Here is a 23671-nt window from a genome sequence, read left to right as displayed (position 1 = left end):
TCCTTCAAAGCCCACAAGTTGCAAAACTTGAAGCATGAAGAGAAATAACAAGAACAAAAGGCTGTTTTCTCAGACGTAATAATAGTCGTGATATTAATTCTGTAAACTGGGGTCGAGTTTTAATTTAAATCACAGCTGTCAGAAATCATAACATCGGGCATTTTCCCACTTAGGAGACTCAAAATGAGCCTTCAGGGAGGGGAAGAGGTGGAGAAGAAATACGACCCACGAGACACCACCCTGAAGTTTGTCACCAGGAAGGACGACTTGGATCCACTGTGTAAGACAGTTTCCTGTCTCACTGCAGAAGAGTGCAACAAATGAGGGCAGCCGCTGTTTTCATTTTATACTGACATGCATTTCTGCAAATGATCCAACGCTCTCCTACTGCTCCTCTCGCCTCCTCTGATTGTATCATTACTGCATAATGCATAACACTGTGGCTAACACACTTATTGCTGTGCACTTCAGTTTCAGAGGATGACGACGGCCAACTCAGAGCAGAGATGTCCTGCGGCCACGCTGTCACCCCTGATTCTCTAACACTGTGGTGTCGCAGCCAGCTGGACGAGGTATCTCTTGTCTTGAAAACAACATTTTTTGTAAGGATCAAACTGCGAAGGAGTCAGTGAGTACACAAAGGCAGTTGATAGCATCCTGCTTGTCTTAGATCAGTTAGACTGTGATAGCAATAGTGGCGTTTAATATTTCTACAAAACTTTGCACTCAGCACAGAAACCTCCACGCAAAACAGCACTTTCAAACAAGTTTCTAATGAAAATCAGTTGAAGTTGAATAAAAGAAAAATGGCTGCAAATGCAATGCAAACACTTCCATGAAAGATAACTTTGTTCACATTTATTGTATAACTTGCAGCCGTGCAGTGTTGCTGATATTCATTGGTTTTTATTGCTGCTATAGGCCTGTCCACCATCCAGCACAGATGAACATGCTTCCCTTTTCTGTCTCCCCATAGAGGAGCACCTGTTTTCTATAACCCTAAACCTTTTTACTTGCTGCTGTTTTCAGGGTAATTACAAATTCAGATGCCCTGCGGTGGTGGAAGGTACCACACTGTGCAATAAACTGTGGTCATACCAAGAGGTGCGCAGACTGGCTGATCTGTCTGTTGAGGAAATGCAGCACTTTGAAGAGACCATGGCCCGCCTGGCTGCTGCAGAATACTGTGAAATTCAGCCTGTAAGTGCTCCAGTGCATTCTGGCTGTTTTGAGTGTTTTCAGAGGAACATTTTTGATTAAAAACACAATAAAGTGCGCTGATTTTTCAAACACTGTGTCTCCTTTCCAAAATCCCCCCGCACTGTTTTCCCCATCAGTGCCCAAAGTGCAGAACGAGCGTGGAGAGGAAGGACCTGTCCAACCTGTGCGTCCAGTGCACCATATGCACAGCTGACCAGAAGAAGGCCTATCAGTTCTGCTGGCAGTGTCAGAAGCCGTGGAAGGGCCCGGGCCCTCGGTCTGACCGCTGCGATAACCCCGGCTGCATCAACAAGGACCTGGAACTTCTGCAGCTATGTAAGACCATCGGTCTGCCCGACGTGCAGGGGCTCACCAGCTGCCCCTCTGTCCGAGCTTGTCCTACGTGCGGCATGAAGGTGGAACACAATCAACAGTACTGCAAGAATATTAACTGCCCTCGCTGCCACGTGGAGTTCTGTTTTGTCTGCCTGAAACTGAAGCGTGACTGTTCCAAGACCAGTTCGCCTTACAAGATCTGTCCAAGCGGCGTAGCTCCGAGGCAGACCTCTATCCCAGTGTGGCAGAGACAAGGAAAAAAATAGGTCCGTCTGTGCTTTGATGATCATTTCAACCGGGGGTGTTTAAAGGTGTTAAAGGCACTTTCTTAACAATTGCTGATATTTACAAAATGTATTAGATCTACAGTGAGAAAGATCTTATTGTTAGAAGTTCAGCAACATTTGGCAAAATGCGTGACATAAGAAATAAAGTCATTATCAAATACAAAATAGTGTAATAACATAATGATACACACAGGGAAAGTATTATCGTCACATTGTTATCATTCATGTATCACCTTTACTCGTGAAATTCAATGTCCTTTCTATGCAACGGTATTTCCCAAGTGCAATGCAACATATGACAGTAGTTTTTCCTCATAAGGATGTTGACAATAGTATTTTTATGGGCAGTAGGATTTTTATGGCATTTAGTATTTTTACAATCTGTACACATACATAGTTTCTAATCTGTATCCTGTGTACTCTTTAACTTGACCCTTCTGTGCCACTGTTTTTGCTTTTTATAACACCTGCTGGCTCTAATGACTTAATTTCCCCCATGTGGGATCAATAAAGTCTTATCACTCTACTAAAAATGAGACGATCAACAGGACAAGAGCTACTGAACATACAGCTGCTGCTCATATAGCCAGAAGTAAGTTCATGGAGGGCAAACTTCCCTTTACACTGTAACCGTTCACCTCTGCATTGGTATAATCACCCCTCATATATAGTGAAAACGCCTCACTGGGCTAACGTCATCATCATATAGTGATCACTCATGTCACCTATCAACCCATCACATTTCTATTACGTACTTAAGAAGCGATGTCTGTTCAGTGTTTGTTTTTCTTTAGTGTTGGTTTATATTTCAGATTCATCCAGACAGGGTGATGGTGTGTGTCCAATGAAATAAATAAGACCATTAAAGAGCATTACCGTTTTCCACAACCTCACAGCTAGCTGCACTATGTACGACTTTGTCCCAGTGTTTTGGTGTAGTTTATGACACTTACTAAAACACAGCAATGGAAATTTTATTTTTATTTGATTAATGGAATACTGATTAATCACAGGCACTTTACTGTTTCACATGGTCAGTCACATCAGTTTCATCTGGTTTAACAAGAACAATACAGCATACAATACAATCATTAACACTTAAACAGGAGAGACACAACTGTGAAATGATATGATAGTAATAAATGCTGCAGGTGTAATCAATTATCCAATCAACTGTGTTTGACATGATTCTGTTCTTAAAGCAATTTTTCACCTAATGTGCTCTGGAGGGGATTCAAACTGCCGACTGCCAGTCCCACAAGGCGTGTGAACGACCGGCACTCTGCTTCTGAGGGGTTAAAAGTGGCTAAAAAGAACAATCAGACCAAAAAAACACACACGCTTTACGCAGCGATGATTCAACAACTGCCAAAGACACGAAAAAGCCGGACGCCTAACGTCGTCTAACGACGTCTAACATTATAGTGACGCCTGCAGCTGAAAGGATGCAGAAGAACTTCAAAGTCGAGCAGGCTGAAGCGGATTTGAGAGCTGAGCAAGTTGAAATTTGAAACGTCTCTCCAGCTGAAAGCATGCAGGACCAAAAGCTATTGATTACTTTTACATCAGATTGTTTGCAGTATTTGCACTTCTGACCCGACACAGGATGCAGGCATGTAGCCCACTGGCCATCAGGCAAAGCGGGCAAAATCCCAGTGGGCTGCTGCACCTGTGGGCCGGCCCATCCAGTGATAGGCTATGACACTACGCTTTATTCAGCTAGAGTCCTCACATGGCACAATTTCAGTACTTTCCTGACAGGATACAATAAATACTGAAACAAAACATTCCTCTGAATTACATTCCGGTTAGTTAAAGGATCGAAAAACTTGCTATTGCAAAAATCACAGCCCCAAGCCACAACGTACAGCAGAAGACAATAAGGAACAACACGACGGATGATTCTCTTGATTTGGAAGGCTCTTCCGTCGGCTGGTGGAGAGTCTTCGTCTGGTAGAGAAGAAAAACAGAAATTTTTTTCCTCGGGCAAACGTAAGGTAACACAGAAAGCAAGATCTGGCTTTTGTCAAGGTTTGAGCAGCACTTGAATATCTGAAGCACAGTGAATGTGATTTGGATTTGTTTGAATGAAGTAAGGCAGACAAAGTCGTCTCAGGTGAACCAGAGTATGCGTTAACATGCTCTGGTCGAGCTGGATGGCTCAATGTCCTTCATCCTATTCTCACCCAGGCCTCACTCTTTCAACTTGTCCAGTCTTTGTGCTTTTTAATGTATTTATTTCTCCTACTTTTGCGTTCTACCTCGTCTCCGCTGTGCTTGGTGTCAATGGTCTCCTGAGAGTCTGTGGCTTTAAAATGGGAGAAAGGTCAAATATTCAGTAATGATCTGTATCAATATCAGTTTACAAGTCTAAATGTCAAGCTATGGTGCCTTTGGGGGAAGAAACTAACATTCTTTGGTGGTATTTTTATTATCCATTAGCATTAGCCATTAGCCAGCAGCACAGCTCTGAATTAGTCTCACAGGCATCTGAAACTTCCCGGTTTTGAAGTGAGGAACAAATCCTATACTTAGCTATCATCTGTTAATATTTCAACCATATCTTCAGTGACTTGTTTATGTATTCTTATGGTCCTACCTCTGTACATGAGAAGATAGACACTCCTGGACCTGGTGAACAGTGATTCTGAAGTTATTGTTTGCACAGACCAACAAAAACACGACGACATAGAGGAGAGTGTGGCCTAATATGTCTCAATTATTATGGATGAAGTTCAGTAAAGTGAAGTTCAGCAAACTTACTTGTAGGTAATGGAGCTTGCAAAGGGATTCTCCACCTGCACCATTCAACAAAAACAAAGCAAACACATTTCCATTCACTGCTCGAGCTTTCTGCTGCGTTGCTTTGAGTGTGCACCATCCCGAGGGGACAGAAGAAGACAAATCGTCCTCACCTTGAAGACACGAGTGTCATCAAACCTGTACCAGCTGTTGTCCTTACTGGACAGGATGGTGGCTGTGTAATGTCCACCTCTAAGACTCCCACTGTGGTTCACCATCCCGTACAGCTTGTACTTCTTGTCCTATAGTGAAGAGGTCGAACGGTAGGACACTTTTTAGAAACAGAATTACGAAATGGAAACACATTTGACATATAATTTTAAATAGATGTCATTCAGTTCTACTTAAATGTATTCATATATATATTAATTCTGCAATACTTAAAGTGGTATTTCCAAGTACTCTTTAAAATTGTACTAAATTACAAATACCTTTAATAGTAATAAAGTGTATTTGTGAAAAGTAAACTTATTTTCAAGTCCTTTGTAATACGCTATTAGCATTAGCATTAGCATGCTTAATTAAAGTGTACTTTGATTTCACTTCATTTTGAGTATATTTAAGTATATTTCCAACACATTGCTGATATGGAACAATTGTACTGCATTTATATTTTAAATGCTCATGAATCCTGATTTTCACTGGTAAAAAGCCAATTTAGCACACATTATTTTCAGTTCAAGAGGTGGTGGTTGAGTACACTTAAGTATAGTTGAAGGTGACAAAAATAGCACAAAGTGTACTTAGTACAAGCTTCAAAAAGTGTAAGTAGAATATTTTTTTCATCTGGGATGCAGTCAGGTACGTGGAAAGATTTTAACAGTCGCTTAAAGGGAATGTGGATCACATTTAAATACTTTCTCCTTGCCTTTAACTGCAGTAGGGATGGCACCTCCACACAGCAGCCTAATTTGACATATGACATGGTGTAGTCGTCAAAGTCAAATCTCTTGAGGAGCAGAGTCAAAATCTGAGGCTGTTCCACCATCTCACAGCCCTGAACGACAAAAAAACATTATCAGACACGATGCATGACGTCATTTCTTCTCAGTGTTGTCCATTTCAAAGTCAAGACTCACGCTTGTTGCGTCTGTTTCGTCGTCGCAGTCGTTGCAGTACACTTTGCAGCTTTCGGTAATTGATTTTGTCACGAAGAAGCTCTCCATGCTTTTTTCCTGTGGAAACACAAATGCCAGAAATACCGAGTCAGCAGCCTCACGTCACATTCAAAGACAGAACTCAAAGCGTGAACTCCGGCTGCTTACCACACTGTAGATCGCACCACGGACATCTTCCAGCGACAGCGGAAGAGTCCAGAATTCATTCGCCTCTTCGTTGATGATGTGGTCTTTGCAGCATTTTGTCTTGTACGCCAGCTCTCCGTGGAAAACCTTGAGATAGAAATAACAGTTAGAACGCAGCATTCTGATCTGCTCTGATGTAAATAACACTTCCCGTGTGCTCACCTTCGAGGCTTGAGGGGAGATCTCACGTAAAATCAACTCCAGGCATTCAGCTGCATCCCGCTGTTCGCTAACTGCAAAAAGATCAATTCAAATGAATCTGATACATTCATTTCTAACCAGTTTATCACTGTCCAACTTACCATTTCCAATCTTCAGACTGCTCGTGATGTCTTCTGTTCCACATGAGTGTTCCTTCAGGCCTTTAAAGAGTTTTCTCAGCTCTTGATCGGTCTCTGATTTTGAATCCAACCTTTAGAGAAAGAGCGGTTTCTCAGTGAACAGTGAATGTTTCCTGCTCATACAGACTCAAACAAATCACTTTATAATGTGTTTCCTGTGAATATTTTACAGAATATAGTAGATTTGCTTCAGGTGAAAGCAGCTCAAACCTGTCATGCATCTCGGTTGTCATGGAGAGAACTTGCAGGACACTGTTGAGGTAACATGTGGCGCCCTGATTATACAGGCCATAGTGTGGCAGTTTGACTTAAAACACAGAAAAACACAGTGTCAGTACACCATCTCCATTCCCTCAGAGTTAATTATTATTTCAGCCAACAGTTTAGGAGAAAAACGGTTATGTCCCATGCCATACTTATATGGCTCATCAGTTAAGATAAGACGTGTTACGACGGCAGGAATAATAAAGGAGAGGTCGAAAAAGAACAAACAGCAATAAAAAGGCTAGAAAATTTAAAAAAAATCATGGACGATTGTGAATTTGCACAAGTAGAAAATTAATAATAATGGGTTACTATGATGACGACGGTGATCCCTGACTTGTCCCGCAGCGCCACTGTTAGCATAACGTTTTTGGCTTTTAGTGAAACGTCTCAACGAGCACTGGATGAATTCTCACAGGGTGAATTCCAGGGACTCTGACGATCCCCGACCCGTCCTCGATTGTTATCATCAGGTTAAAATGTAACTTTGTCCAGTACATATGGCTAACAACACGCTGAGCTAACGACACTCCCATCAGCCTCAGCTGTACTTTCTCTTCAGTGATAATCAGCAAATGTTAACATCCATCCATCCATCCATTATCTATACCGCTTATCCCTTTCGGGGTTGCGGGGGGCTGGAGCCTATCCCAGCTACAATGGGCGAGAGGCGGGGTACACCCTGAACCGGTCGCCAGCCGATTGCAGGGCCACATACAAGGACAAACAAACATTCACGCTCACACTCACACCTAGGGACAATTTAGAGTCATCAATTAACCTAATGAGCATGTTTTTGGTCTGTGGGAGGAAGCCGGAGTACCCGGAGAGAACCCATGCATGCACGGGAAGAACATGCAAACTTCACACAGAAAGGCCCCGCCTGACCCGGGGATCGAACCGGCAACCTTCTTGCTGTGAGGCACCCGCACTACCTGCTGCGCCACCGTGCAGCCCCAAATGTTAACATGCTAACCTGAAAAAACATATTAAATATTAAACCTGCCTGACACCATAATGTCAGCCTTGTCACTGTGAGCGTCTTGTGTTAGCATTTAGCTCAATGTACAGTAGTGTGTCAGTACAGCCTCACAGAGCTGCTAGCATGGTCAAAATTCACTGTAATAAATGAGTTGATTTTCACAATTGGATCAATTTTGAGCAAACACAAAATGATCTAAAATACTCTTTTCCAACTATCTGATTTCTAATACTGTACCTCCTCGTGTCCCATCGTATGTCATTCTCTTTTGATCCAGATAATGTTCAGTGTAGTACGCCTTTCGTCCAAGAGCAGCGCCATGTTTCATTTCAGTTGTGCTTGTTTCTGTGACGCTGACATATCGAGGGTCTCCATACGGAGGCAGATTTCTCTGTTTCTCTTCATCTCTGCTGCTTTTCACTTCCCTCGGTGTTCCCCAGTCGTCACCTCTTCTTTCACGGTTTGTTTCACCGACTGATGGATGAGGAGGTTCTATATCTATCAGCATCTTCACTGCTTCACGTCCTCCATGGCGCTCCACTCCTCCAGCCTGATGGCTTGATGCCTCACGCCTTTCTGCCTGGACCTCATCCTCTTCATGCCGTCCTCTGTTTCTCGTCTCTTTCTTTTCAGCAGCATGTGGCATCAGTTCACCCGGATGTTTTTGCCATGTATTGCCTGTCTGGCCTTCTGAATTGGTCTCACAGGCTGTCTGACACTCCATGGCTTTGAAGTGAAGAGAACATATGATCATATATTAATTTCATCAGAGCATCTTTAATCTACTTTTCTTATACGACGTCTTTACCGATTGGCCCTGGCTGTGTCAGTGTTTAGCTCTTATTTAACTGTTTCCATGGTATATTTAGAATTGATCATAAGAGGCATGCACAGAATCGGACTCTAGAAATGGGATTGTTGCTTTTGGCATCAGGGCTCGGTGGTGTGATGTTGTTCCACTCCTGCTGTTGGGTTGATGCTGAGTCACCAGACACCGCCCTCTGCACCACCACCAATAACTTCAAGGTTACCTGTTTCACCCTGCCGCTCACCTCCAGCGTCTGTCGGACCTTCTGAAGTGGTCACACGGGGCGTCTTAGCAGCTGTGGGTTTGAAGGAAATATCAATTATTCAGTAACACATTTTGCAAAAAATCTGTTTCTATTAAACTATGTGATAGCTTACGTTTTCATGTGGTTATCAGGTTAAAATGTAACTTTGTCCAGTACATATGGCTAACAACACGCTGAGCTAACGACACTCCCATCAGCCTCAGCTGTACTTTCTCTTCAGTGATAATCAGCAAATGTTAACATGCTAACCTGAAAAAACATATTAGATATTAAACCTGCCTGACACCATAATGTCAGCCTTGTCACTGTGAGCGTCTTGTGTTAGCATTTAGCTCAATGTACAGTAGTGTGTCAGTACAGCCTCACAGAGCTGCTAGCATGGTCAAAATTCACTGTAATAAATGAGTTGATTTTCACAATTGGATCAATTTTGAGCAAACACAAAATGATCTAAAATACTCTTTTCCAACTATCTGATTTCTAATACTGTACCTCCTCGTGTCCCATCGTATGTCATTCTCTTTTGATCCAGATAATGTTCAGTGTAGTACGCCTTTCGTCCAAGAGCAGCGCCATGTTTCATTTCAGTTGTGCTTGTTTCTGTGACGCTGACATATCGAGGGTCTCCATACGGAGGCAGATTTCTCTGTTTCTCTTCATCTCTGCTGCTTTTCACTTCCCTCGGTGTTCCCCAGTCGTCACCTCTTCTTTCACGGTTTGTTTCACCGACTGATGGATGAGGAGGTTCTATATCTATCAGCATCTTCACTGCTTCACGTCCTCCATGGCGCTCCACTCCTCCAGCCTGATGGCTTGATGCCTCACGCCTTTCTGCCTGGACCTCATCCTCTTCATGCCGTCCTCTGTTTCTCGTCTCTTTCTTTTCAGCAGCATGTGGCATCAGTTCACCCGGATGTTTTTGCCATGTATTGCCTGTCTGGCCTTCTGAATTGGTCTCACAGGCTGTCTGACACTCCATGGCTTTGAAGTGAAGAGAACATATGATCATATATTAATTTCATCAGAGCATCTTTGATCTACTTTTCTTATACGACGTGTTTACCGATTGGCCCTGGCTGTGTCAGTGTTTAGCTCTTATTTAACTGTTTCCATGGTATATTTAGAATTGATCATAAGAGGCATGCACAGAATCGGACTCTAGAAATGGGATTGTTGCTTTTGGCATCAGGGCTCGGTGGTGTGATGTTGTTCCACTCCTGCTGTTGGGTTGATGCTGAGTCACCAGACACCGCCCTCTGCACCACCACCAATAACTTCAAGGTTACCTGTTTCACCCTGCCGCTCACCTCCAGCGTCTGTCGGACCTTCTGAAGTGGTCACACGGGGCGTCTTAGCAGCTGTGGGTTTGAAGGAAATATCAATTATTCAGTAACACATTTTGCAAAAAATCTGTTTCTATTAAACTATGTGATAGCTTACGTTTTCATGTGGTTATCAGGTTAAAATGTAACTTTGTCCAGTACATATGGCTAACAACACGCTGAGCTAACGACACTCCCATCAGCCTCAGCTGTACTTTCTCTTCAGTGATAATCAGCAAATGTTAACATGCTAACCTGAAAAAACATATTAGATATTAAACCTGCCTGACGCCATAATGTCAGCCTTGTCACTGTGAGCGTCTTGTGTTAGCATTTAGCTCAATGTACAGTAGTGTGTCAGTACAGCCTCACAGAGCTGCTAGCATGGTCAAAATTCACTGTAATAAATGAGTTGATTTTCACAATTGGATCAATTTTGAGCACACACAAAATGATCTAAAATACTCTTTTCCAACTATCTGATTTCTAATACTGTACCTCCTCGTGTCCCATCGTATGTCATTCTCTTTTGATCCAGATAATGTTCAGTGTAGTACGCCTTTCGTCCAAGAGCAGCGCCATGTTTCATTTCAGTTGTGCTTGTTTCTGTGACGCTGACATATCGAGGGTCTCCATACGGAGGCAGATTTCTCTGTTTCTCTTCATCTCTGCTGCTTTTCACTTCCCTCGGTGTTCCCCAGTCGTCACCTCTTCTTTCACGGTTTGTTTCACCGACTGATGGATGAGGAGGTTCTATATCTATCAGCATCTTCACTGCTTCACGTCCTCCATGGCGCTCCACTCCTCCAGCCTGATGGCTTGATGCCTCACGCCTTTCTGCCTGGACCTCATCCTCTTCATGCCGTCCTCTGTTTCTCGTCTCTTTCTTTTCAGCAGCATGTGGCATCAGTTCACCCGGATGTTTTTGCCATGTATTGCCTGTCTGGCCTTCTGAATTGGTCTCACAGGCTGTCTGACACTCCATGGCTTTGAAGTGAAGAGAACATATGATCATATATTAATTTCATCAGAGCATCTTTAATCTACTTTTCTTATACGACGTCTTTACCGATTGGCCCTGGCTGTGTCAGTGTTTAGCTCTTATTTAACTGTTTCCATGGTATATTTAGAATTGATCATAAGAGGCATGCACAGAATCGGACTCTAGAAATGGGATTGTTGCTTTTGGCATCAGGGCTCGGTGGTGTGATGCTGTTCCACTCCTGCTGTTGGGTTGATGCTGAGTCACCAGACACCGCCCTCTGCACCACCACCAATAACTTCAAGGTTACCTGTTTCACCCTGCCGCTCACCTCCAGCGTCTGTCGGACCTTCTGAGGTGGTCACACGGGGCTTCTTAGCAGCTGTGGGTATGAAGGAAAGAAGGGAAGTTATTCAGTAACGCTTATGTTTCAGCTTACATTTTCATCCTCATGTGTCACATTTCAGAGAAGTGAGCATTACGTACACAGTAGAAATATTTGGTGGCGGGTGTTGAACTTCAGGTCATACCACAGATCAACCAACCCTACAACAGGCCTACTTCACTCAAGCACATTCTTTATTACCTGTTTGTTCCTCCTTATCTGCGTTTGTCCCGTCACCACGACGTCCTTTACTGAGATTAGGAAAGGAGTAATCTTCCATCTCAGCCTCTTCCAACTTGCTGCTTGTCTTTTCAATTGAGTAATGCTGAAACAGATCGTGCATTCATTTCTCACACATATTTTCCTGTGCATTCAGACCACTGCGTATCATTTCACACACTGTCGCACGGTTTTTGCAAATTTTCAGTTTCATGTCATGAGCTGTCCCTCTGACTGATGCATTGTCTTTATAACGGGATCTATTTTATCCTCCATACTCATTTTATAACTCTTCACTTCCGTTGACGTCCTATGAAAGGAGCAAAACACGCAACCAATCAGAGCACCTTCACAAGCTATGGTCTTATGACTTGTGTTCCACTATTTGTAGATTTCCTGTCTAATTTAGACCTTGTTAGGCTTATATGCTGAAATGTGGTTATCAAAAAAAAAGCAATCTGTAAAAACAGTAAACTCAGATGCTCATCAATGCAGAGACATATTTACTTTTGTCAAACTAACTCTGGATCTCATGATGATGACGTATGAAACAGTATATTTAATAAGTACGAGGTGCGGTTGCTTCTCCATCCTTGTGAAATAGAGAATGACCTAAAAAGCGCAAATCTGTTTTCAGGACTTTCAAAACAGCATTGATACCGCAGCCTCTGCCCGCATCGTGGCACTAAAAGCAAATGACAGTAAAAAGTGAAATTTCTAACTATCCGACACGAGACATCACATCTCTTTGAAGCGTAAGAAGAGAGACAGAGAGACATCGTGCTTACCGTCGTGCACCGATCACGCCTGCCGCAGAAATGCAGGCTGCGAGACACAACTTTCACTTTCGTTTGCGCCACCGGCGGCTGTCAGTCATCCGCCCTGTCGCTCAGCCACAGCTCGCACAGGTTCAGCCTGAACAAAGTCTGAAGAGGACTGTCGCCTTCCCCTCCCTTCCTGTGTCTGTATCGGTCTTGAGGTCTCTCAGGGTGTCACCGCGTACTGAGAACCGAGAAGTGAATTTTCATTATTCATCTAACAGGATGCACTGCAGTGCGCGTATAAAGGCGAGAGTGCTCGAGACTAAAAGATCCTGGTAACACAAACCATGCAGTTATGTCTTTGTATTAATGCGGTTATTTCACATTTCTTGGTGTCAATGCACCTGCTCGGCTGTGACAGTCGGCAGTCGTCCACCCCCACCCCCCGCCCCGCCCCCCAGTGAACTGTGTATGTGTGTATATGTGTGTGTATGAGGGGGAAACGAGGCCACCGAAACCTTACAGAGAAGTCATGTGATTTCTGAGAAGTCCCGACCGGCAAACGCTGTTTGTCAGACATCATCTGATTAGGTCTGACTGATGACTGTCAGAGGCAGGTGAAGTCCATGTTCCCTGATAAGGAAAGATGAACACAAATAGACCCCATTATGCCGCCCACTCTTTCGCTTTCAGTCTTACACTTTCTCTTTCTGCTGGTAATCCCCTGGAAGCTCGAATGATCTCTGAATATTGTTGGCAAGCAAACAGTGACAAGAAGCATGTGAGGCCGTCCCACCCTTCCAAGAAACCACGTGATTTTTGAGAAGTCCCCCAGTTTGGAGTAACTGAATACTTTCAGGCAGCAGGTCCAGAATGAGACACGATGAGATGACAGATGAGGTTAAATCCATGTTGCCTGATGTGAAATATAATCAAATCGATGTGCCATCCTCTCTCTTTCTCCCTCTTATGGTGTGACCTGTTAAATGAGCCTTCTGTAGGTCTTTATAGCCTATAAAATTATCATGCACTCCTATTATTCACTGCTAATGAATGACAATAACAAGCAGTTGTAGCCTCCTGACATTGCTTTGCCTCTTCATTGGCTTCATTGTGCAAACTTTCCACTCACTCTTATATTTCCTGTATTTTTTGTGAACGTTAAAGTCAGTTTTATAGCAGTGCAGTGCTGAAGGAAACCGCACGAGCAAGCCAAGTAAGGAAGTTCCCTTTTCTGGAGGTGCAAATGTGACATGTGACCCTGCTGTTGCTGTACAGGCAGAGTTCACTGGCAAAGTTAGGGGTTTTTTTCTGCAGGTTTACCAGAATGAACCGAACGCACAGATTCATTATGCATCTTCTTGAAGCTGTTCTTTCCTCATAAATATTCACCAGCAAAGAAATATAAAGACAGAACACTCAATGACAGATGACCTTCAAAAGTTTACTTAATTTGTAGCTTTCACTCAAATAAACACAGCATTAGATTTTGCGCATTTTCTCAGCATTAAAGCAAATATTGGACAACATCTGGCCAAACAAGCTTGCAAGTAATCAGCGCACTGTCCCCCCTTTGGTCTAATTAGGGTTTTCTTGAGAGCCTTTGGGCGTTTTCTGCTTCAAATGTCTCCATCATGAGCAGTGTAGAGACTGCAGACATGCCAAATCTTACATAGCACCAGAAAAGTTCGAGCAATACTGCTTTAGGACTGACATCCGACTGACATTTCATTGGTACTTAAGTCCAGAGCTGTGACGCTAGTGTGCAGGGACCGTCTACAAATGTAAAAACCGAAAAGATACAGGACAAAAATACTCAGTAACTTCCCTGTTATACAGTGCACCTTCAACTAAATCTCCCCACACACCAATGGTCTCCTGATGGTCACACTACAACACTTACATTGGAAAAATGCGCTTTGCATAATTTGGGGAAATTTCTATTGAGACGAATATTCAATAATTTCACTGTTATGCGGTGGAGTGTCACAAAAATCACCTTACACATCACTGCAACACTTACTTTTTGGCATCACTGCACTGTATGACAGTGAAGTTATTGAATATTGATTAAAAATTCCCAGAAATAATGCAAAATGGTTATTGATTTTAATCTAAATATTGCTGTATAACCATCAGGAGACCACTCATGTGCGGGCTGATTTTTGTAATACCGCACTGCATCACACTGCTGTTCTTGAAGAGTTTTCTTCTCTGTCTTTTCGTGTTTGCACTTTGTAGATGGTCCCTGCGCACTCGCTACATAGCCGCCCCAAAGCAGCATCCACTGACACTAGTCTCGCGCGGAGGACGGCACGCGCAGTTGGTCCGAAAGAGGTATCGTTTCAACATCAACAATGTTTCGTTCATGAGCGTTTGATCAACGAATTTGTGAATATTTGTTGCAAATTTTATCTGTGTTTTATTTTCGCGCCACTGACAGCAGAAAGAGCAACGACAGCATGTTCAACCTGTTCAGTCGTTTGGCTGGGTTAGAGCCACCTATAGTCAAGATCGAACGCAATGAGATATTCCAACCGAGGACTGTGACTGTCAGAGCCCTGACCAGCAGCGGAGAGGAAAAGTGTTACGACCCCCAGGACAAAACGCTTCGATTTACCGATGAAGATGATGTCTTAGACTGTAAGTCAAATGTAAAATATCACCACTGAGCGGAGAAGCTTCTGCTGTTTGATTTATTTGCACGTCGTCTGCATTGAAATGTGTGCGTTATCTTCTCTTCCTGTTTTGTTTGTCTCGTAGTTTATTATGAAGGCTTCCGGTCTAAGAAGGCGAAGATGTCCTGCGGTCACGCCGTCACTCCGATGTCTCTGACGGCCTGGTGCCGCAGGTTGCTGGATGAGGTGCGCTCTTTACGCGCCACTTTCAATATTTAATTATGAGCTGGTAGGAGAGAAAAGTTTAATTTAGCATTTAGAAAAACGTTGAATTGTGGGAAATCAAACGCTTTTTTTCTGAAGGTGCAGGTTTGAACTTGAAATAACTGCAGCTTAAGAGCATTTTTCACTCTCTCACGTGTTTCTTTTTAATATCCAAGGGTAACTGCAGCTTTGTGTGCGGCCAAACCAACTGTAATGTTATGTGGCCGTATGTGGAAGTTTGCAAGATGGCTCTTCTGACCTCTGATGAGAGGGATTACTTTGAGAGGAAAATGTTCAGTAACGCTGCCAGCAGTTACTTGAATGCGAAAGAGGTAAGTATCTCAGTTACATTATTTATTGATGCCGAGCACACAGGTCCAGACTTTAAAACAAATCTTGTTGTGTTTTTTCATATAACTTCTCTTAACAGTGTCCTGGCTGCAAGACCAACGTGGTGAGAGATGACCTCTATGACCTGAGCGTCAAATGCACAGTGTGCACGGCCGAGAGAAGCAGCACTTATCTGTTCTGCTGGCAGTGTTTGAGGCAATGGAAAGGTCCGGTGCCCCGTTCAGACCGCTGCCAAAATGATGGCTGCACCAATTCGCTCCTGGAAATTCTGAGAAACTGTCCAGATATCAAGTTTGAGGATGTGAAGGGCGTCTCCGGCTGTCCCTCCATTCGTGCCTGCCCCACCTGTGGGATGGTCGTGGGGCATAACGGTTCTCAGTGTAAAAACATCACATGTCCACGGTGTAAGGTGGAGTTCTGTTTCGTGTGCCTGCAAACCACGGTGGCATGCCAGAGGCAAAACCCACACTCATATTACTCAGGCTGCAGTGGTGGTGTGGCACCGAGGCAGACCTCCATACCTTCCTGCCGCATGACTTAATTCTGTTGATTTCAAACAGAAGAACAAACACAACTGTCACCTTTTTCTGTTTTGTCTTTTGGGAAAAAGGTGAACCGTTGTTGTTGCCTGGCTGTTCTGTTAGTTTGGTTTCCTGCCTGTGTCTGTGTGCTGCATTTAGGTTCCACCCTTTGATTCCCTGCAGCCCTGCATACACAAGAGTGTGACAAACGCAACCCCACAGCAGCTTTCATTAAGTTAGAAGATCTTTTGTGTACTTGTACTAAAATTTAGCAACTTCCTTCCTTCCAAAATTTAAATATTTACAGTGGCAGTTTGTACTTCAATATTAATGTCACGAGCACGTTGAAATGTATCTGCTCTTGTAAGAATCATTTTGCTTAAGCTTCTTAAAAATCTAATTTGTATTGTAGGTAGTCATTTTGATCTCTATAAGACCTTTATTCAATCTGTTAAGTTCATATATGCTAGTTTTGTTTCTGATTGTTTGTTCTGCTGCATTGCTGCTTTCCCTGTAACATAAAGATCAATAAAGATACTGCTCTGGTCCAAAGTGGACAGGAAATGTCACGATGTGAAGTCCTTTTTGAAGCATGCATAGGCAGTAACGCCCTGCATGCCTCATGATGAAAGCAGGAAATGTTTAGACATCATCTGAAGGAGATGCATGTCAGGGTGACACATGTCTCAGCATGGGCAGGGCAGAGGACAGGGCAGACGGCTTTAAGGAGTTACAAAGACACATAATGACTTTTGAGTTTCGTTTTAATGTAGGTTGAAGAGTTTTTTTTACATTCAAGTGGTTAAAAACGTCCAAGGAGGCAAAATAGCTTGTAAACAAGAGGTATTGAGTAAAGGCAGGGAATTTGAACACATTGGTTTTGGTCAGCAGAACACTGATTTTCCATTGTTGGGCGTCTTTTCTCCGTCCTCCTTCACGTCAGAGTCCTCCAGGCATCTGCAGCAGTGTGTGGATAATGGACATGTGTCGGACTCCATAGGAAAACAGTGTTTTGTTCTCCTCCAGTTGCTCCTTTCCGAACACGATCCGGACATCATCACCTTAAAGGCAAACACAAACAGCGTTTATTTCTGGCTCGTCTGCAAAGTCAGTCAGCGTCAGAATGAGTTCCAACACTTTCGTTTTCCCATTTCCAATACAAAGCAGTGCACTGCCGCTTCCCGGAATCTCTGATTTCTCCTTCATTATCATATTTTCTTCTCTAAATTACGCCTTAACTTTTTTATTTTACTTCAAAATATTACGACGTTTGCGCTTAATGTGGCCATGCGTATTTGTGCGCATCTGACAGGTGCAATGTAGTTAAGCGGCAGTTACATCGCTGATGTGTTTATCAGCTCTTCAATCCATATATGTATATATATTTAGCCTAGAATCACGTGTCACAAGCCGCACACACTTCTTTAGCCACAATTGTGATTTTTCGGTTACAAGAAACGTTGAAGTTTCACAAAGACATACCTCCGCTGTTCCCACGCATATGAAGGATTGTGTATTGACGCATTACGACTGTTTGATGCAAATATAAGTAGCTGTGGTAGATTATGATCAGTGGACCGTGAACGCACCATTCTGCCAGGTATTCATCTTCTCATTTTTTATTTCATTTTATTTTCTTTCAATCGTAGCAATGTAAGAATAACCCGCTCCTGGACCTGCATGACAGCGCCTGACAGTCATAGCTTGACGACAAATTAGATGACACTTACTTGTCTTGAATTCTTGAATGATTTTCACTTTTAATTGCGCTACAGTGATCGTCTTCATCTCTTCTTCCGTAGAGCACAGGTCGATGATCTTCTCCGCTTTTTTGGGTCCGACGACTCTGACTTGGAACCTCATTTCGCCGCTTTGCCGTGCAGGATGGACAGCAGCGCTCTTCAGACTGGCTTATTCTGAAAGCGAAACTGTAGGTTACAGATAGATAAACGTCTGCTGAGGGTTTTTTTTTTTTCATGATTTGCGTCACATATAGGACCATTTAGAATCACGTGACTTCACTGCACACAAATGAACGGCGGAAGAAAGGGAAAAACCCCCCAGGCCTGTTATAAAGGCGAATTTGAGTGAGAACATGAGCGCGCATTTGGTGAAGACAGGCAGCAATTTGACAGCTGAGCAGGTGAAGTGTCAATGGAGATGATGCCTTAGGTTACATTTACCAAGTGTTACAATATCATTAACAAGTGGGAATACTCTTGACATCTTATTTTGACAGACTTTTGCGCGGAGCGTCTCTACTTGTCTCTCTGCAACTCAGTAATACATTTGATTTTGTCTGTAATCGTCAGCCCTGTTAACGCACCACTTTATTCATTTACATTAAGCCACCCTCTCTCCTGATCATGACTGTCTGTGTACTGTCAAATTTGAAGTATTGGTGTCTGTATCTGGTCAGGTAAGATGAAAACGTCCCTGGGTGGGCTCGAACCACCAACCTTTCGGTTAACAGCCAAATGCGCTAACCGATTGCGCCACACCCCGTTTGGGCGAAAACTAGGGGGTGTGGCCTCGATCTAGAAGCCCCGCCCACCCACCAGTGTAATTAACTTAGCCGTGGGCAGACGCTTTATTCAGTCTAACAGCATAACAGTCTGAAAAATGCAAAGAAATGACAATGAAATGTTTTCCCATTCACGATTGTGGCTTCTGAACTGTCTGCTGAGAACAAGCCCGATGGTCTCTCTCCTCTTTAGTCTGGAGGACATGGTGCCCATGATTTCCAAAAATTGTGACTTAACAGACCACAGGACAGTTTTCCACTTCACCCCAGTCCATCTGGACCTGTGCTGGTTTTGGGGCCTTATCCCTTGCATACAGAGATTTCTTTCGGTTTTCTGAATCTTTTAAGGACATTATGTACTGTAGACAATGAAATCCCCAAATTCTTTGCAGTGTCATGTTGAGAAACACTATTCTTAAAGTGTTGCACTGTTTTCCAGCACAGTCTGTCACAAAGCAGTGAACCCCTCCCCATCTTTACTTCCGAAAGAGTGAGCCTCTCTGGGAGGCTCTTTTTATACCCAATCATGTCACTCACCTGCTGCCAGTTAATCTGATTCATTGTGAGAAGTTCCACCAGGTTCTTTCTTTTGTTGCCGCTGTCACTTTGTTTGCCACTTTTGTTGCAACCTTTTTTGAAATGTGTTGCTGGATTTTTCCCTGTTTCAACATTTGATGTCTTGTCCTTGCACTATTTTCCATTAAATATGAGTTTTCAGTGTTTTGCAAATTATCACATTGTGTTTCTATTTACATTTTACACAGCATCCCAACTTTTTTGGAAATGGGGTTGTATTTAATCTTTATAGCTGTAACCATCACGGACATCACTTAATTGATTTACATAAAGGTATTTGGTTAGTTCAGATGAAAGTGCCTCTTAGTGGGCTTGAACTGCCAACCTTTCAGCTAATTATACTGTTAATGATTGATTGCTTCCTGAAGTCATTGGTTTTGCTCTCACCCTCACACCCCTCCTTGTTATGATTATCAGTGTAGTGTGTAGTGTTAACTATCCTCCACCTGGTCAGTTAAGATGAAAACATCCCAGGGTGGGCTTGAACCACCAACTTTTCAGTTAACAGCTGAATGTGCTAACCAATGGCACCACAGAGACTCCTTTAGATTATGAAGTAGTGGGCTCAGCCTCCATCTTGAAGCCCCACCCAATCGCGTTTGCTGTTTACTTCTACTGTTTCTTACATCTACTTTGATGATTTCTATGATGCCTTGATTCATTTAGTTAATGGTATATTTACTGTTTGTTTTGCCATGTTTTCTAATGAGGCTAATTTGAATTAAAATGAGCATCCTCCTTGATCTCACAGAAGCCTTTGATACCGTATCGCATCAAATTCTCCTAGATAGACTGGCTACCATTGGAATCAGGGGCACTGTGTACCGGTGATTTGCCTCTAACCTTACGGGTAGAACACACTTTGTTCAGATACAGAACTACTGTTCTGAAAGCACCACAGTTCACCATGGCATTCCTCAGGGTTCAGTGTTAGGATCACTCCTGTTCATCATTTACCTCCTCCCTCTTGGCAAAATCTTCCACCACTATGGTATTCACTTTCATTGCTACGCTGATGATACTCAGCTATATCTGTCCACTGAGCCCACTTCCACTCTGGCCCCCACTAGCCTTACTGCCTGTCTGCATGACATACAAATATGGATGACAAAAAATTACCTATAACTAAATAACAGTGAAACCGAGCTACTGCTCATTGGCACAAAATCCACGCTTGCCAAAATAGTATTTGTTCCCTCCCAATTGCTGACACCATCATTCCTGTCTCCACACAGGTCAAGAGCCTTGGAGTTATCCTGGACAGTATTCTCTCCTTTTCAAATCATATCAATAATATCTCCCGCATTACTTTTTCCACTTACGTAATATTTCCAGACTCCGCCCTGCTCTAACACAACACTCCACTGAAATCTTGGTCTATGCTCTGGTTACATCTCGCATCGACTACTGTAATGCAATCCTGGCAGGCATCCCCAATAAACTAGCTCATAGATTTCAACTCATTCAGAACTCTGCAGCACGGATCATCACATGCACAAAATACACTGAACATGTCACCCCTTTACTAGTGCGAGTTCCCTGGCTCCCTGAATCACACCCATCTCACAGACCAACTGCAGATGCACTCTACCTCTCGTTCTCTTTGTTCCTCATCAGCCAATCAACTAGCACAGCCTATCTTTAACCTTAGTACAATGGGTGCCAGGGCCTCCTCCTGTTCTGCACCCAAACTCTGGAATTCACTTCCCCATCACATTCACATACTGGACTCTAAGTATGAAGTTGCAAATGTGACCGTGCTGTTGACTCTGTACAGGCAGAGTCCAAAGGCTAAGTTAAGAATGAACCGAATGCACAGATTCATTATGCATCTTCTTGAAGCTGTTCTTTCCTCATAAATATTCACCAGCAAAGAAATATAAAGACACAGAACACTCAATGACAGATGACCTTTGAAAGTTTACTTAATTTGCAGTTTTCACTCAAATAAACACAGAAGCACAGCATTGGATTTTGCGCATTTTCTCAGCATTAAAGCAAATTTTAGACAACACCAGGCCAAACCAGCTTGCAAGTAATCAGCGCACTGTCCCCCCTTTGGTCTAATTAGGGTTTTGTTGAGAGCCTTTGGGCGTTTTCTGCTTCAAATGTCTCCATCATGAGCAGTGTAGAGACTGTAGACATGCCCAATCTTACAGGACACCAGAAAGGTTTAAGCAGAAGTAAATAGTTAAAGCATTATAAAATCTGTCATAACTCTTTAGGACTGATACCCCAGCGAAACACATTTCATTGGTCCCTATGTGCAGGGCAGTGACTAGTGTGCAGGGACCGTCTACAAATGTGAAAGACGAAAAGATACAGGATAAAAATACTCAGTAACTTCCCTGTTACACAGTGCGGCGTCACCTAAATCTCCCCACACACCAATGGCCTCCTGATGATCTGATTCGCTTTTTAATAATTTTGGGGAATTTCTATTAAGACAAATATTCAATAATTTCACTGTTATGCGGTGGAGTGTCACAAAAATCACCTTACACGTCACTGCAACACTTACTCTTTGGCATCACTGCACTGTATGACAGTGAAGTTATTGAATATTGATTAAAAATTCCCAGAAATAATGCAAAATGGTTATTGTTTTTAATCTAAATATTGCTGTATAACCATCAGGAGACCACTCATGTGCGGGCTGATTTTTGTAACACCGCACTGCATCACACTGCTGTTCTTGAAGAGTTTTCTTCTCTGTCTTTTCGTGTTTGCACTTTGTAGACGGTCCCTGCGCACTCGCTACATAGCCGCCCCAAAGCAGCATCCACTGACACTAGTCTCGCGCGGAGGACGGCACGCGCAGTTGGTCCGAAAGAGGTATCGTTTCAACATCAACAATGTTTCGTTCATGAGCGTTTGATCAACGAATTTGTGAATATTTTTGCAAGTTTGACCTAAGTGTTTTATTTTCGCGCCACAGACAGCGGAAAGAGCAACGACAGCATGTTAACCAGGTTAGGTCGTTTGGCTGGGTTAGGGACACCTCCCGTCAAGATCGAAAGTAATGAGATAATCCAACCGAGGGCCGACCTCGGAGCCCTGACCAGCAGCGGAGAGGAAAAGTGTTACGACCCCCAGGACAAAACGCTTCGATTTACCGATGAAGATGATGTCTTAGACTGTAAGTCAAATGTAAAATATCACCACTGAGCGGAGAAGCTTCTGCTGTTTGATTCATTTGCACATCGCCTGCATTGAAATGTGTGCGTTATCTTCTCTTCCTGTTTTGTTTGTTTCGTAGTTTATTATGAAGGCTTCCGGTCTAAGAAGGCGAAGATGTCCTGCGGTCACGCCGTCACTCCGATGTCTCTGACCGCCTGGTGCCGCAGGTTGCTGGATGATGAGGTGCGCTCTTTACGCGCCACTTACTATGCACAGTGGCGGCTTGTTTAATGAAAAAGTCATTTCATAGTGAAAATAGAGTTGTAATATTTAATTATGAGCTGGTAGGAGAGAAAAGTTTCATTTATCATTTAGAAAAACGTTGAATTGTGGGAAATCAAACGCTTTTTTTCTGAAGGTGCAGGTTTGAACTTGAAATAACTGCAGCTTAAGAGCATTTTTCACTCTCTCACGTGCTTCTTTTTAATATCCAAGGGTAACTGCAGCTTTGTGTGCGGCCAAACCAACTGTAATGTTATGTGGCCGTATGCGGAAGTTTGCAAGATGGCTCTTCTGACCTCTGATGAGAGGGATTACTTTGAGAGGAAAATGTTCAGTAACGCTGCCAGCAGTTACTTGAATGTGAAAGAGGTAAGTATCTCAGTTACATTATCTATTGATGCCGAGCACACAGGTCCAGACTTTAAAATGCATCTCGTGTTTTTTCGTATAACTTCTCTTAACAGTGTCCTGGCTGCAAGACCGACGTGGTGAGAACTAACCTCAATGACCTGAGCGTCAAATGCACAGTGTGCACGGCCGAGAGAAGCAGCACTTATCTGTTCTGCTGGCAGTGTTTGAGGCAATGGGAAGGTCCGAAGCCCCGTTCAGACCGCTGCCAAAATGATGGCTGCACCAATCCGCTCCTGGAAAGGCTGAGAAACTGTCCAGATATCAAGTTTGAGGATGTGAAGGGCGTCTCCGGCTGTCCCTGCGTTCGTGCCTGCCCCACCTGTGGGATGGTCGTGGAGCATAGTGGGCTTAAGTGTAAAAACATCACATGTCCACAGTGTAAGGTGGAGTTCTGTTTCGTGTGCCTGCAAACCACGGTGGCATGCCAGAGGCAAAACCCACGCTCATATTACTCAGGCTGCAGTGGTGGTGTGGCACCGAGGCAGACCTCCATACCTTCCTGCCGCATGACTTAATTCTGTTGATTTCAAATAGAAGAACAAACACAACTGTCACCTTTCTCTGTTTTGTCTTTTGGGAAAAAGGTGAACCGTTGTTGTTGCCTGGCTGTTCTGTTAGTTTGGTTTCCTGCCTGTGTTTGTGTGCTGCATTTAGGTTCCACCCTTTGATTCCCTGCAGTCCTGCATACACAAGAGTGTGACAAACGCAACCCCGCAGCAGCTTTCATTAAGTTAGAAGATCTTTCA

At 43.4% G+C, this 23671-nt stretch overlaps 4 protein-coding genes and 1 non-coding gene across 5 annotated transcripts; 3 read left to right on the top strand and 2 right to left on the bottom strand.

Annotated features, from left to right (window-relative positions):
- Positions 1-178: 178 nt before the first annotated feature.
- LOC139351787 (E3 ubiquitin-protein ligase RNF19B-like) lies at positions 179-1802 on the top strand. Its single transcript, XM_070993791.1, has 4 exons — positions 179-280; positions 472-572; positions 1030-1200; positions 1338-1802. The coding sequence occupies exons 1-4, from the start codon at positions 184-186 to the stop codon at positions 1800-1802; spliced, it is 834 nt and encodes a 277-aa protein (XP_070849892.1). The 5' UTR covers positions 179-183.
- Positions 1803-2828: 1026 nt separating this feature from the next.
- Positions 2829-12501, bottom strand: LOC139351540 (uncharacterized). The gene is made up of 17 exons (XM_070993483.1): positions 12286-12501; positions 11480-11603; positions 11225-11275; positions 10410-10898; positions 9897-9947; positions 9082-9570; positions 6481-6577; positions 6232-6341; positions 6092-6162; positions 5891-6016; positions 5705-5800; positions 5494-5622; positions 4739-4867; positions 4587-4621; positions 4423-4454; positions 4085-4131; positions 2829-3773 (listed from the first exon to the last, which is right to left on the bottom strand). Exons 2-17 carry the CDS (start codon positions 11556-11558, stop codon positions 3636-3638), a joined length of 2169 nt encoding a protein of 722 aa, XP_070849584.1. The 5' UTR covers positions 11559-11603; positions 12286-12501; the 3' UTR covers positions 2829-3635.
- A 2049-nt stretch (positions 12502-14550) lies between these two features.
- On the top strand, positions 14551-16576 carry LOC139351349 (uncharacterized). Its single transcript, XM_070993196.1, has 5 exons — positions 14551-14595; positions 14702-14901; positions 15022-15122; positions 15317-15472; positions 15571-16576. The coding sequence occupies exons 2-5, from the start codon at positions 14721-14723 to the stop codon at positions 16030-16032; spliced, it is 900 nt and encodes a 299-aa protein (XP_070849297.1). The 5' UTR covers positions 14551-14595; positions 14702-14720; the 3' UTR covers positions 16033-16576.
- A 1867-nt stretch (positions 16577-18443) lies between these two features.
- On the bottom strand, positions 18444-18513 carry trnan-guu (transfer RNA asparagine (anticodon GUU)). Its single transcript has one exon. It is a non-coding gene; the product is annotated as a tRNA-Asn (tRNA).
- Positions 18514-21893: 3380 nt separating this feature from the next.
- On the top strand, positions 21894-23440 carry LOC139351350 (E3 ubiquitin-protein ligase ARIH2-like). Its single transcript, XM_070993197.1, has 5 exons — positions 21894-21947; positions 22055-22251; positions 22372-22475; positions 22728-22883; positions 22979-23440. The coding sequence occupies exons 2-5, from the start codon at positions 22074-22076 to the stop codon at positions 23438-23440; spliced, it is 900 nt and encodes a 299-aa protein (XP_070849298.1). The 5' UTR covers positions 21894-21947; positions 22055-22073.
- The last annotated feature ends 231 nt before the right edge of the window (positions 23441-23671 follow it).

Source organism: Chaetodon trifascialis, chromosome 23 (genome assembly GCF_039877785.1).
Source record: "Chaetodon trifascialis isolate fChaTrf1 chromosome 23, fChaTrf1.hap1, whole genome shotgun sequence".
NCBI lineage: Eukaryota > Metazoa > Chordata > Actinopteri > Chaetodontiformes > Chaetodontidae > Chaetodon > Chaetodon trifascialis.
The sequence above is the reverse complement of the archived record's forward strand: the minus strand, read 5'-3'. Positions and strand labels throughout refer to the sequence as shown.